This window comes from Mus caroli, chromosome 4 (genome assembly GCF_900094665.2).
Source record: "Mus caroli chromosome 4, CAROLI_EIJ_v1.1, whole genome shotgun sequence".
NCBI lineage: Eukaryota > Metazoa > Chordata > Mammalia > Rodentia > Muridae > Mus > Mus caroli.
In genome coordinates, this window is record NC_034573.1 from 80,073,328 (window position 1) to 80,084,298 (window position 10,971).

General features: G+C 42.6%; 1 protein-coding gene across 8 annotated transcripts in view; it reads right to left on the reverse strand.

The window, feature by feature from the left end:
* The window catches only part of Slc24a2 (solute carrier family 24 member 2), a 237,444-nt gene extending 226,955 nt beyond the window's left edge, over positions 1–10,489 (reverse strand). For 4 of the 8 annotated variants that reach the window (XM_029476321.1, XM_021160559.2, XM_029476320.1 and 1 more), the window contains exons 1-2: positions 10,307–10,488; positions 6,881–7,961 (exon numbers count right to left, since the gene is read on the reverse strand). In XM_029476321.1, coding sequence (XP_029332181.1) covers positions 6,881–7,813 — 933 coding nt within the window. In that variant the 5' untranslated portion in view covers positions 7,814–7,961; positions 10,307–10,488. Of the gene's footprint in view, positions 1–6,880; positions 7,962–9,967; positions 10,181–10,306 lie in introns of those variants that run through there. The other 4 variants (XM_029476322.1, XM_021160560.2, XM_029476317.1 and 1 more) reach the window with 3 other exon arrangements.
* Positions 10,490–10,971: the final 482 nt, after the last annotated feature.

Genomic DNA, 10,971 nt, shown 5'->3' on the forward strand with positions numbered 1-10,971 from the left:
AGAGAGAGAGAGAGAGAGAGAGAGAGAGAGAGAAGCCAGGAAAGGGCTACATGTGTCTTCCTCTATCAGTCTCTGCCTGTTCCTCTAAGGGGTCTCTTCTTGATCCCTGGGCTTGCATTTTTCCTTCTAGGTTGCAAGTCAGCAAACTCCAGAAGTCTTCCTGCCTCTGGCCTGCTGGGAGTTGTGGTTAAACCTGTATGCTGGACCCTGGGCTTGTTACTTGGCTGCTTGGATCTGAAGTCCTGGACTTACATAGCAGGAGCTCTTAACTTTGATCTGCTTCATCTCCTCCACATTCTGATTTCTAGAATGCAGATCTGTAATTGGTTCTATCAACAAGGAGCAGAAGAGGAGAGGGAAAGAGAAGGCAGGGAAGTGGAATAGTAGAAGACTGGGGCAAGGTAATGGCTTTTCTGCATTGCTCACCAACTCAGAGTTTAAGCCAGAGAAAACCAGATTAAAAGGTGCGGGTGCGGGGGGCGGGGGGAGTCAAATGTAGACTTAATGCATGAAATATCCTTGACCTTGAGGGTCTTCCAAAAGGTCTCACTTATTCTAAACCACAGCTACTTACCAATTGGTTAATAAAAGGAAACAAAACAAGAAAAATAGCAGCATGTTATATCTCTATCTAAATGAATATATAACACTCGAAATTCTAGTTGATTACAGATTTGTGACTCCTAAATTTTCTTTCTGTTCAAAAAGATGATCATTTTTCACATCTCTTTAGAAATACGTCTTTCCTAGCTTGTGCATGCACACCTATAATCCAAGTACCCCCTGTAGCTGAGCAGGATTGAGGTTGCCAGTTCAGCCTGGGCAACACAATTAGACTAGGAAGATAGAAAGGAAGAGGGGGGAGGGAAGGATGGTGGAAAGAAATAAAAACCCTTTATTTTCGTAAGACTGATCTTGTCTTCCTTGATATCTGTATATGAGCTTTACTGATTTATATACTAACTTTGGGAGGGCTTGAGTTTCCTAACACATTCTGAATCTTAAGCAAGCTTTGGGCTACACACGACTGTTTATAAAATTACTTGCGATTTAATGAGAGAAATGCTAACTATGTAAGGAATATTTATAATGTTTTAATTCTAATTTCCTCAAGGATGTAACTAACAATTTCAACTGCAAAAAATGTTCTCAACTTCCAGGAGCAGTTAGATTGACTAAAACAAGGTGCTCCCAGATTGCTAGAGTCTGGCATTCCACTATGTTGCTTTCAGGGTCTTTATTTGGATCACTTCCTTGATTAGAACTCAGCTGACTTGCTGTCAGATTAGTGTGCCAAGTCTAAGAAGCTAAGTACCATGGACAGCTGCTTTCTGGGCCAGTGACAGCCTAGTATAGTGACACATCAAAACCAGGTCTCAGCAGCTAGGCACTCCCTAAAATGTCTGCATATCCTGAAAAGAGACTGCTCTAACACCCAGTACCAGTAACCAGCTACGATGGGGCTTGAAAAACAGGGTCCCAATCATTCTATGCCTAAATGCTTTAAACAGATGTTATACTTAGTACAGGTATTTCTGAGCCCCTTTCAAATGGTCTCCTTATTTCAAGCAAAATTCTGGGCAATAAAATTTCAGGACAAACCACACATGCATATTCTCTCTCTCTCTCTCTCTCTCTCTCTCTCTCTCTCTCTCTCTCTCTCTCNCACACACACACACACACACACACACACATACACACACTCACATTTGGTTTCACTGGACTTGTTTACATGTGTAACATGTAAACAATAGTCACTGTACATAGTTAGTCATTAGGTTTACGAAGATTATCACATGGTAAATACATTCCCCTGGGACGCACAGCAACCTGCTTAACCCAGTGAGCCACTAAAGTAAATTTATCCTTCAAGGAATGCTCTTATAAATTAAACCCAGAATCACTTATTTTGACCTACTGTTCATTTAAGAATGAAACAATGAAAGAGGGGAACCAACATATACTGACCACACCACTGTCAAAGGCTACGCTAGATGCTTTGCTTGTTAGTGATCATTTAACTGCTTTTGCAGTCTTTAGAAAACTAATGCTATTAATTTCATCTTCAAAGTTAAGACGCTTGAGGCTCAGAGAGCTTCAGTAATTTCTCAGAAGCCACTAGGACTGTTACATGGATGGGGTTTAAACCCCTCTCCTGATACCCAGGGACGTCAGGAAATTACTCAGGGTACTTGTGGGACAGGTTTCATGGGAGAGGAGATAGAATGAACTGGTAAAAAGTGCTAAAAGGGAGTAATGGGACAGGAAGGGTTAAACTGAAATGGGGGAACAGAGAGCACAGTAGAGGAGGGAATACGGAGAGAAGTACATGGTACTAAAAACATTTCTAAGAAAGGCATCAAAAACAAATAGGAAGTAGGTGCTTCCTATTATAAATACAAATACATTAAGAGATAAAGTAGAGTTACCCGTAGCAGGCAAAACCACCTTCATTAGACACCACGGGCTATCAAGTCAAAATCCCAGCACCAGGAATGAATTCTTTATTTTGGAGCTGTTGTTCAGAGTGGTCCCATACCCCCCACCCCAAGAATTACATGCTATTTCACATGCTCTTGGCTACGGCCTATATAAGACCCTACTTCTGAAGCCACCATACACTTGAAGTCATAGAACATGGAGAAATCCAACTGGTATTGGCCTGGACTTTTTATCCCTAGCTAGTGTGTATAGAGAGGAAAATACTAGGCATGCGACCAGAGGAGAAAACTCATCAGCAGTTTTACTCAGCTATGAACCCTGTAAGCTACAATAATGACCAGACTGGCAAGACATATGCACTGGTGTAATAAAGGCATGACTATCATGGGAGTAACCAACCACTTTGTAAAAAATTGACTTGATTCGCCCTGCACAAGATGAAACCTATACGCTATTATCCAGTCACAAGGCTGTAGCTAGATAAATGAAAGGTCCCAGAGAAGAATTTACTGCTATCATTTTGTTTAATGGATAGAGTTAAAACTAAGTCCTAATGACTTATTATCATATTGATAGATCACTATAGATCCTTACACCTAGAGATCAATACATCTCTCAATCCTCAACCGAAAAGCTTCAATTTGCAGTAGATAGTTATTAACACAGAGATTCAAAACTGGCCAAGGTGCATAGAATAAGAGACAGAAGGCTGCTCAGACCTAAAGGAACATATATACTGTATTCCTTTCTTCCAAGGCTCAGGAATCATGGTGGAAGAGGGAACAGAAAGATTGTAAGAGCCTGAGGCAGTGGACGACTATAAGAAAACATGTCTTCTGAACACAGTAAGGCAGACGCACAAAGGAATTCCCAGATGTTGCGATAGCATGCAAAAGGCCTGTGCAAACTCAAGCCAGACTAAGTCCCACTGTGACGAGTGGAGGAGGCCATACAAGCTTGGTGCTATTGGAAGCTGCTGGCTGCTGCAGAGAGGGAAGAGAGAGGAGGGATTTTTTTTTTTTCCTAAGAGTGTAGCCCTTGACAAGTTCATTACTATTCAGTGGAAGACTACACATCCAAGAATATTTGGAGAGCACAAATTGGTCTTTAAAGGTTAAAAATAAGGACACAAAGTTGGGTAGGAAGTAAAGAGGGGGCAGAACTAAGTAAAGTGGGGGGGGTAAATATGATCAAAGAACATTTTATGAAATTCAAAGAACAGATTTAAAAAGAAAAAAAAAAACTTTTCTGTCTGGGCTTCTGTATCATGTCATGACACCATGCAACATTTTACAGAAGGTAGTTGAGTCATCAAAAGAAAACTTAAACAAAGAAACAAAAAACCTAAAAATGAAAAACATACATGGGGAAGCAACATTTTATGAAAAGAATTACCAATTTCTTCATGTTCACAGTCTATTGCTTTCTGGCACAATCTATCAGTCACTATGAACCCAAATTAAGATTTCCAATGTCCTTATTGAAGTAAGTCATTTGAAAGCTAGTTCACTATGTTGAGCCCAGAAGAGTTGACTATACCAATAGCAAGAACCACTTGATGATCTGCTACCCAAAATATGTTTTTTCTGCTTTCTCAATTTCTCCTGCCCCATAATTGCAAAAACAAAGCAACAAAGTAAGCTTACAGGAAAACGAGCTAGTATTTGCTTTCTAGATGTCTATATAGTGTAGCCCTTCCTACTAAGATGCACATGGGGCACATTCAGTGTAAGGACTCTCTAAGTGTCCAGATGACATCAGAGCACTGATTCCTGTAGAAGAAACATGCTATTCCAGTCAAAGTGACCTCAGCACACCAGAAGGAAAGTGGCTATACTCAAATCAGCCCTTCTGAGATATCTGTGCTCAGAGCTGGGGAGAAAGCTCTACAGGACTCTGGAATCAGGAATGTGATAAGGACTATAATCACTTCAGAGTTCCAGCAGTGAGTCCAAAGAGATACCAAGGTATAGTTTCTTGAACAGAATCAGGTTCTTATGAACCACCCCACTTGAAAATGTATGATTGTGCCCTAGACAGATACAGGTCTGCTATGGAAAAAAACCCATCTACTCCAATTAGTTATCATGTGCTAAAAGAAAGGTTGAAGACTGCATAGATTAAATTAAAACTGTAGTATGAAAGAACCATAAGAGAATAAGCACTCATGGAAATATTTAAGATTAGAACCTCCAACTTTATGATTATGTATACTCAGAATTTAACAGATTAAAACTAAGATAGAATTAAGAATAAATTATGGATATGAGAAAGGCATGTCAGCCTGAATCCCCAACTTATAAATTATCAGAAAAGTGAGATGACAGACCTCGAATTAATCAGGTAAGAAATCTGCCAGGTCTCCTTTAGTGAGGACATTATAGTTGACTGAGTGTTCTCTGTAGCCTGCATTTAAAGCTATTTCCCACATGCATGAACCCAGCTGCATTCCTATCCCCACTGAAATCAGAATACAAACTCTGTAAGTTCCGACGTTTGCAAATGCGGCCAGCACAATGTCCAACCAAGTGTATGTCTATGTAAAGAAGGGCCATGATGGTGGGGGGGGGGGAGAAAAGAAAGGAAAAAAAGAAAAAAGAAAAAGAAAAAGGAAAAAAAACCCCCAAGGTTCAGAATTCCTCAAAAGACTTTTCACTGTTGATATGCCTGGGATATTTCTAAAATGCTTCTCAAAAATATGGCTTTTCCTGAGAACTGCCCAGTACACTGACTGAAATAGACCACAGACTAGTAAGCAAATCATTCAAACAGGCCTGAGGAGAGTTTGGGGGTCATCCTTTTTGTTACTAAGGTAGAGCACATAGCACAAAGAATGTCTTCGTCAGATGTCACGAAGGGTATGTCATCAGCTGTCACCCGTGAATGCGTGCTCGCTGCATATGGTGCTAAACAGCTCGAGAAACTACAGTTCTCAATGAGCACACTCTGAAATAAATGTTAGAATAAATATATAGTATAAACATCCGTGGACCAGAGAAGAGTAAAGGTGCTAATTACAGAAGCCTGGTGATCCAAGTTTGATTCCCCGAACCCTCACACAGATGAAAGAAAAAATGAACTCGACCAAGTTGTCCTCTGATGGACACATGTGGCATGGCACATTCACCCCCGCCACACACACACATCATGTACATGTGCATGACAAAAATATTTAAAACATTTCTTCTTTGCACGCTTTTGTGCTCTCTCTCTCTCTCTCTTTCTCTCTCCTGTTTACATAAATATCACTAGTGATTTTTCCACTCTGCTTCTACTCGGTGGCTACTACAAAAAAAAAAGATGATCATCAAACTAGACGATAATGGAATTACGTAAATTTAACTAAAATAATACCATTTTTCTCCATTTTGTGATCAAATCTCCTACTGTTTCTCAAACATCTGCTTTTTATATGTGTGAGGATTTTCCCACTTGCAAGCACGAAAAGTTCCTGTATGTACTTGGGTTTTCCGTTTAAAATCATATTCAGAGATGACATTTTTATAGCTAGACTATAAATCAGAATGCTGCATTAATTATGAAACTACATAAAAATTCACTGATGAATCTATTGTTTTTCTTTCAAATCTACATTTTTTTTAGATCAATTTCTTTTAAACTGTTTGCAAATCTGCCTCCTTAATCAAGCACCATTACCTCCATTCTCCTGTGACTGTACACTGGGCCATGTTTATTATGCTGGGCAAAAGGTCTGCTGCAATACAGAAGCAGGCTGGCCAGAGATTTCCTCTACAGTGGATACTGATTCCTTTCAAATCAGATCACATGGATCAAGAAAAATAGCATAGGTCTGGGGGTGTTCCTCAGTCTCAGGTTGCTTGCCTAGCAATGTGAGAGGCACTTGGGTTTAATCCCCAGCACCATGAAATAAAACTGACTTAAAGAGAAAAGGGAAAATATCTATAGTCACCACAATGAAGCCAAACAGCTGGTAAGCCCAGGCTGCTGCTGAAAGATACAGCTCTTATAAAACAAACTTTCTCCCCTAAACATCTGCAAAGAGATGGTTCTTGATCACTATCATATGCTTACCTAAAAAGAAAGCCCTGTCACTTGCTAAGAATATGCACATCAAAATGAAACCACTCTCAAAATCACTGGGTCTGTTTTTCCAAAAAACCAGCCAATGCTGAGTCTGACATGGGATGCTTATATAACCTATATTTACATTGTTTTTTTTTTTAACTCTATAGTAGCTTTGACACTTGGTAGACACATAGGAAAATGTCCTACAAATTATATTTTCTAATATCACTCATTGGCTCTCACAAGACTACTGAATACAATCTATTACTCACTCTAGCCCAAAGATCATCATAGTTAAAAAAACAAAACAAAACAAAAACAAGCTACAGCTTGTCAAAACATGTGCGTTTAGAACTATGCTAAGAAAACAGTTAAGACTACTTTCACTGACCTTTGCTTGGGCTTCTGGCACTGTCACCTTGATAACATTATTGCGAGATATCATTTGCTTCACCCATCTCTCTACTTGGACGTTGAACTTCATGAAAACCACATAGGCAAAATAGGCCGTTAAGAGGAGTAAGCTTTCCCACCACATGATAACGTTATCCAGGAAAAATGTGATCAACATGAGCAAATCAACGATGTAGAAGGACACATCCCGAAAGAGCGGCCACCAGGTCAGGTTTAGGATTTCTCTAGAAAACAGAGCACACATGCCAATAACAAAGAGAATATTGAACACGGCGGAACCCACGATGGTGCCAATGCCGACATTGCTGTGAGCAATGAAGACCCCTATCAGAGACGTGAAAAGTTCTGGGGCTGACCCGCCTGCAGCCATGAAGGTGGCTCCAGCCACATCATCAGAGATTCCCAGTTTTTCAGTGATGACAGTTAGAGAAGGAACAAAGAACTCATCACAGACGATGGCTAATGCTATGAACATATAGATCATCCCGATGACATGCAGAATGATGGCACCTTTCCTTCGCTCCTCCAGGGAAAAGATGTCCTTTGGGTAGTCTCCCTGGGTATGCTCAGTACTGTTCTCAGCTTGGTCTTCCTGAGAAGCAGGTGGCTGTGGGGTGTAATCTCGAATCTTGTCATTTAAGTCTAAGAGAGTTCTTTGACGGTGACCCTGTGCTACCTTGGGGCCACTCATATCACTGGCTTCTCCTCTGTTGCTCTGAGAGTCTGTCTCAGTAAAGGCACTGATTGAAAATGGGACAGTGCTCACAGCTACCAGGCCCATGACAAGGCCAATGACTCGAATTAGCTTCAGTTTTTTCCTGCTATTATAATGTCTCCTGCAGCCAAATGGTGACTCATGGGAACACCATTTCTGCAGGAGCCTGGCTGTGGGGCTTTGGTGGAGATCCATCCTGGCTTTTCTGGTGGATATGGTGGTCTTCACACTTTAGACTCAGACAGACGGTTCTGGCATACTGCTCCTTGCTTCCCAGTCGATGATGCTTATGGGCACTTCTACAGTTGGGGATCTTTACTCTTCACAGGGAAAATAGCTCCACCTAAGTTTAAATAAAAACAACAGTGGTAAGTAAGTCATACAATCTTACCTTTCTATAAAGATAACTTTGCATTTATGATGACGTCTTGTCCTGTGGCCTGTGTTCATGGGTAAGTTACTTAAGTTCTACGTGCTTCTGGCACCTTAATTTATTAATTTAATTGAAATCTTTCTCTTAATTGTAATTATGTGTGCCTGTGTGTGAGTATGTGCACATGTGAGTGCAAGTGCCCTTGGGGTCCAGAAAAGGCCTGGAGCTAGAGGTATAGGCAGTTGAGATCCATCCAACATGGATGCTGGGAACCAGACTCTGGATGTTTGCAAGAACCGAGTGCTCTTACAAATCACACACACACACATATGTATGTGTGCATATATATATATATATATATACACATATACATATACACACACACACATATATATATATATGTGTGTGTGTGTGTGTGTGTATATACACACATAGACAGAGAGAGACAGAGAGACAGAGACAGAGACAAGGAGACAGTCAAAGAGACCGAGACAGAGACACAGAGATATTGATTGATTGATCAAAAGAGTCATAGGCAATTAAAGTCCTTGCCAACCAGAATTGCTGTGTGTGTGTGTGTGTGTGTGCGCGTGTGTACACATGCGTGCACATGCTCTGAGGCTCCCATTCAGAGCCTCAACACTCCAGACAATAACTCCTATCACTGAACTACAGCCTCATAAATTGCTTTAAGATGAATTAAAGCATAAGAAGCACTTGGAAGAAGTGGTATCTAGAATGGACTCATAATCACATATATGTATATAAACCAAGTTAATATTTCAATAAGTCTGATGTTAGATTCAGATAGCTGAGATGTGTGTAAGTATGAAAAAATTTATAAACAAAAGTCAATTCATTCATTTGAAGTCATGCAACATTTGAAGTCATGCAATATCCTTCTGTGCTAAAATCGTTCCACTTCTTTTGGAACTAAGTTCTTGACAACTGACCATTATCCATTCTGCTTTCTTCTAGAACAATTATGTAATTCAGTGCATTTTCTGATTGAACCTATCATTTGGCAAGGGGTGGATTTGGGAGAAGGTAATACTGTTTTCCTGTTCACATAATAATCACAGGATATTATTTTTATGAAAGTGGTGTCACACATTAGATACAGAGAAACTGCTCTTTAAATATTGAAGTTTACAAAAAAAAAAATGTCCTGGCAACACGAACAAGCTGCTGTTTTCTTAAAGCATCTAAACTGTTTCCAGCAGGAGCTTCAAAAACAACAACCAAATCCTTTAGTCTTATTTTCAAAAGCTCCAACAAAGCTCAAGGCAGTGACATGACCAGGAGGCTATTTAGAGATACCAAGTGGGTATTTCGTAAACAACATGCAAGTTGCAGCAACACCTCTGTCGATAAAATCCTCCCTCAGTAGTCTCAACACCTATCCTTTATGCCAGATATGCAAAGCAGAGTTTTGATTCGCTATTCCACAGAAGAGGTGGGTAAAGTACCCCACAGGACTGCCGCTACAGTCAAGATTCCCTTTCTAAACAAGCCTTTACATTTCCTGTTTTTATTTTCCTTTTCGGTGCCAACGATTTCATTTTAGGAGCATTCTCTGAGATCACCTCAGGTGTAAAATTAGCTAATTAAACACAGGCCATTTACACACTGGGATTAGCTGGAACAGAGCAAGATGACCAGTCAACACAGGCTGAGTTGCAGCTGCTCCTCAGATAACCCCAGCCCATCGAATGCCTGGCTGCTTGCAGATGTCTAAGCTTAGCACCCGTGATTAAGAGACTCACAGCGCTCTAGGGATTGTCACAGTGCCGGGTCAAGACTAGCCTGGGTTGGACTCCCAAGGCTCAAGATCAGCTCCAGGGTGAGCTATGAAAACCCACTGCTCTGTTCTCTAGGATGTGCCCCCAGTTGCGCCCCAACTTTGCTTTGCATGATCTTAAACTTTTCCCATGGAGGGTCAATAAAAAAATAAAACGAAAGGGTAGCCACCCAACCTGCCATCCTGGAGCTGCGACGCCTTTGGGGTGGTGCTTGCTCCGCTTCTCCCCGGATAGCTTGTGTGTGTCTGGGGAAGGAGCGCGCCTTTGCGCATCCCCTTCTAAGTCGGGCTCTTGCGGGTGTCCTCCCTCCCACAGCCTGGGTGGGCCATGTGGGGGCTGGCAACCCGCGCCCCCGAGTGGAGAGAGTTGGCTAACTCAGAGCTGGGCCTGGGGCGCCACATTCACCACGGGGCCACCTGTGAGCCTGCGGCGCAGCTGCGCGATGCGCGCGACCCACCCGGGGACCAGCGGCACGGCGGCCGCAGAGCTGGAGACCCAGAGACCCGCACTTACCAGCACTGTTGAGCAAGGCTCACACGCCGGGCCGCTCGGGGACGCGCCTCGCCCGGGCTCACGATGGACGTCGCCTTCGCTGGCCGAAGCTGGGCTCGCGAGGACACCGAGCAGCGGGCGAGCGGTGGTGAGCCAGGCTGGCGGACGGCGCTGGGCCCCTCCCTCTCGGCGGCGCGGGAGTAGCCGCAGCTCGGCGCCCTCCCGCCTTGCGCGCCTCCTGCGCGGGCCACGCCCGCCGCTGCCGCCTGCCAGATTTCTCCGCAGTGGGGACCAGGTCAGGGTGTGCCAGCAGGCAAGGGCACAAAGGAGAAATCATACAGGTCCTTGCCATACCTGCTTCCCGAAGCCCGAAAGTGCTATCAAGTTTGGGGTCACCTATAGCAGTCACCTCCTCTCCAGTTATCTGCAGGGATAGCAGTCTCCCGATAATGTGCAAAGGTGGGAAAGATGGTCTTTAGAAAGGTACAGGCCATGGGTCAAGGTTCTTGGCCCCAGCGGAATTTGAAGCCTCTGGTTTGCAGAAACGAGACACTGAAGGGTCTTTAGTCTGGCAGGATAACTTTATTATCAGTATGATGATACTACCCAAGACACTGGGTCACTTTGGTGTCCCTGACAGGATTCATGTTTTTGCCTCTGGATTTCCAACCCAGTGCTTCTTCCTG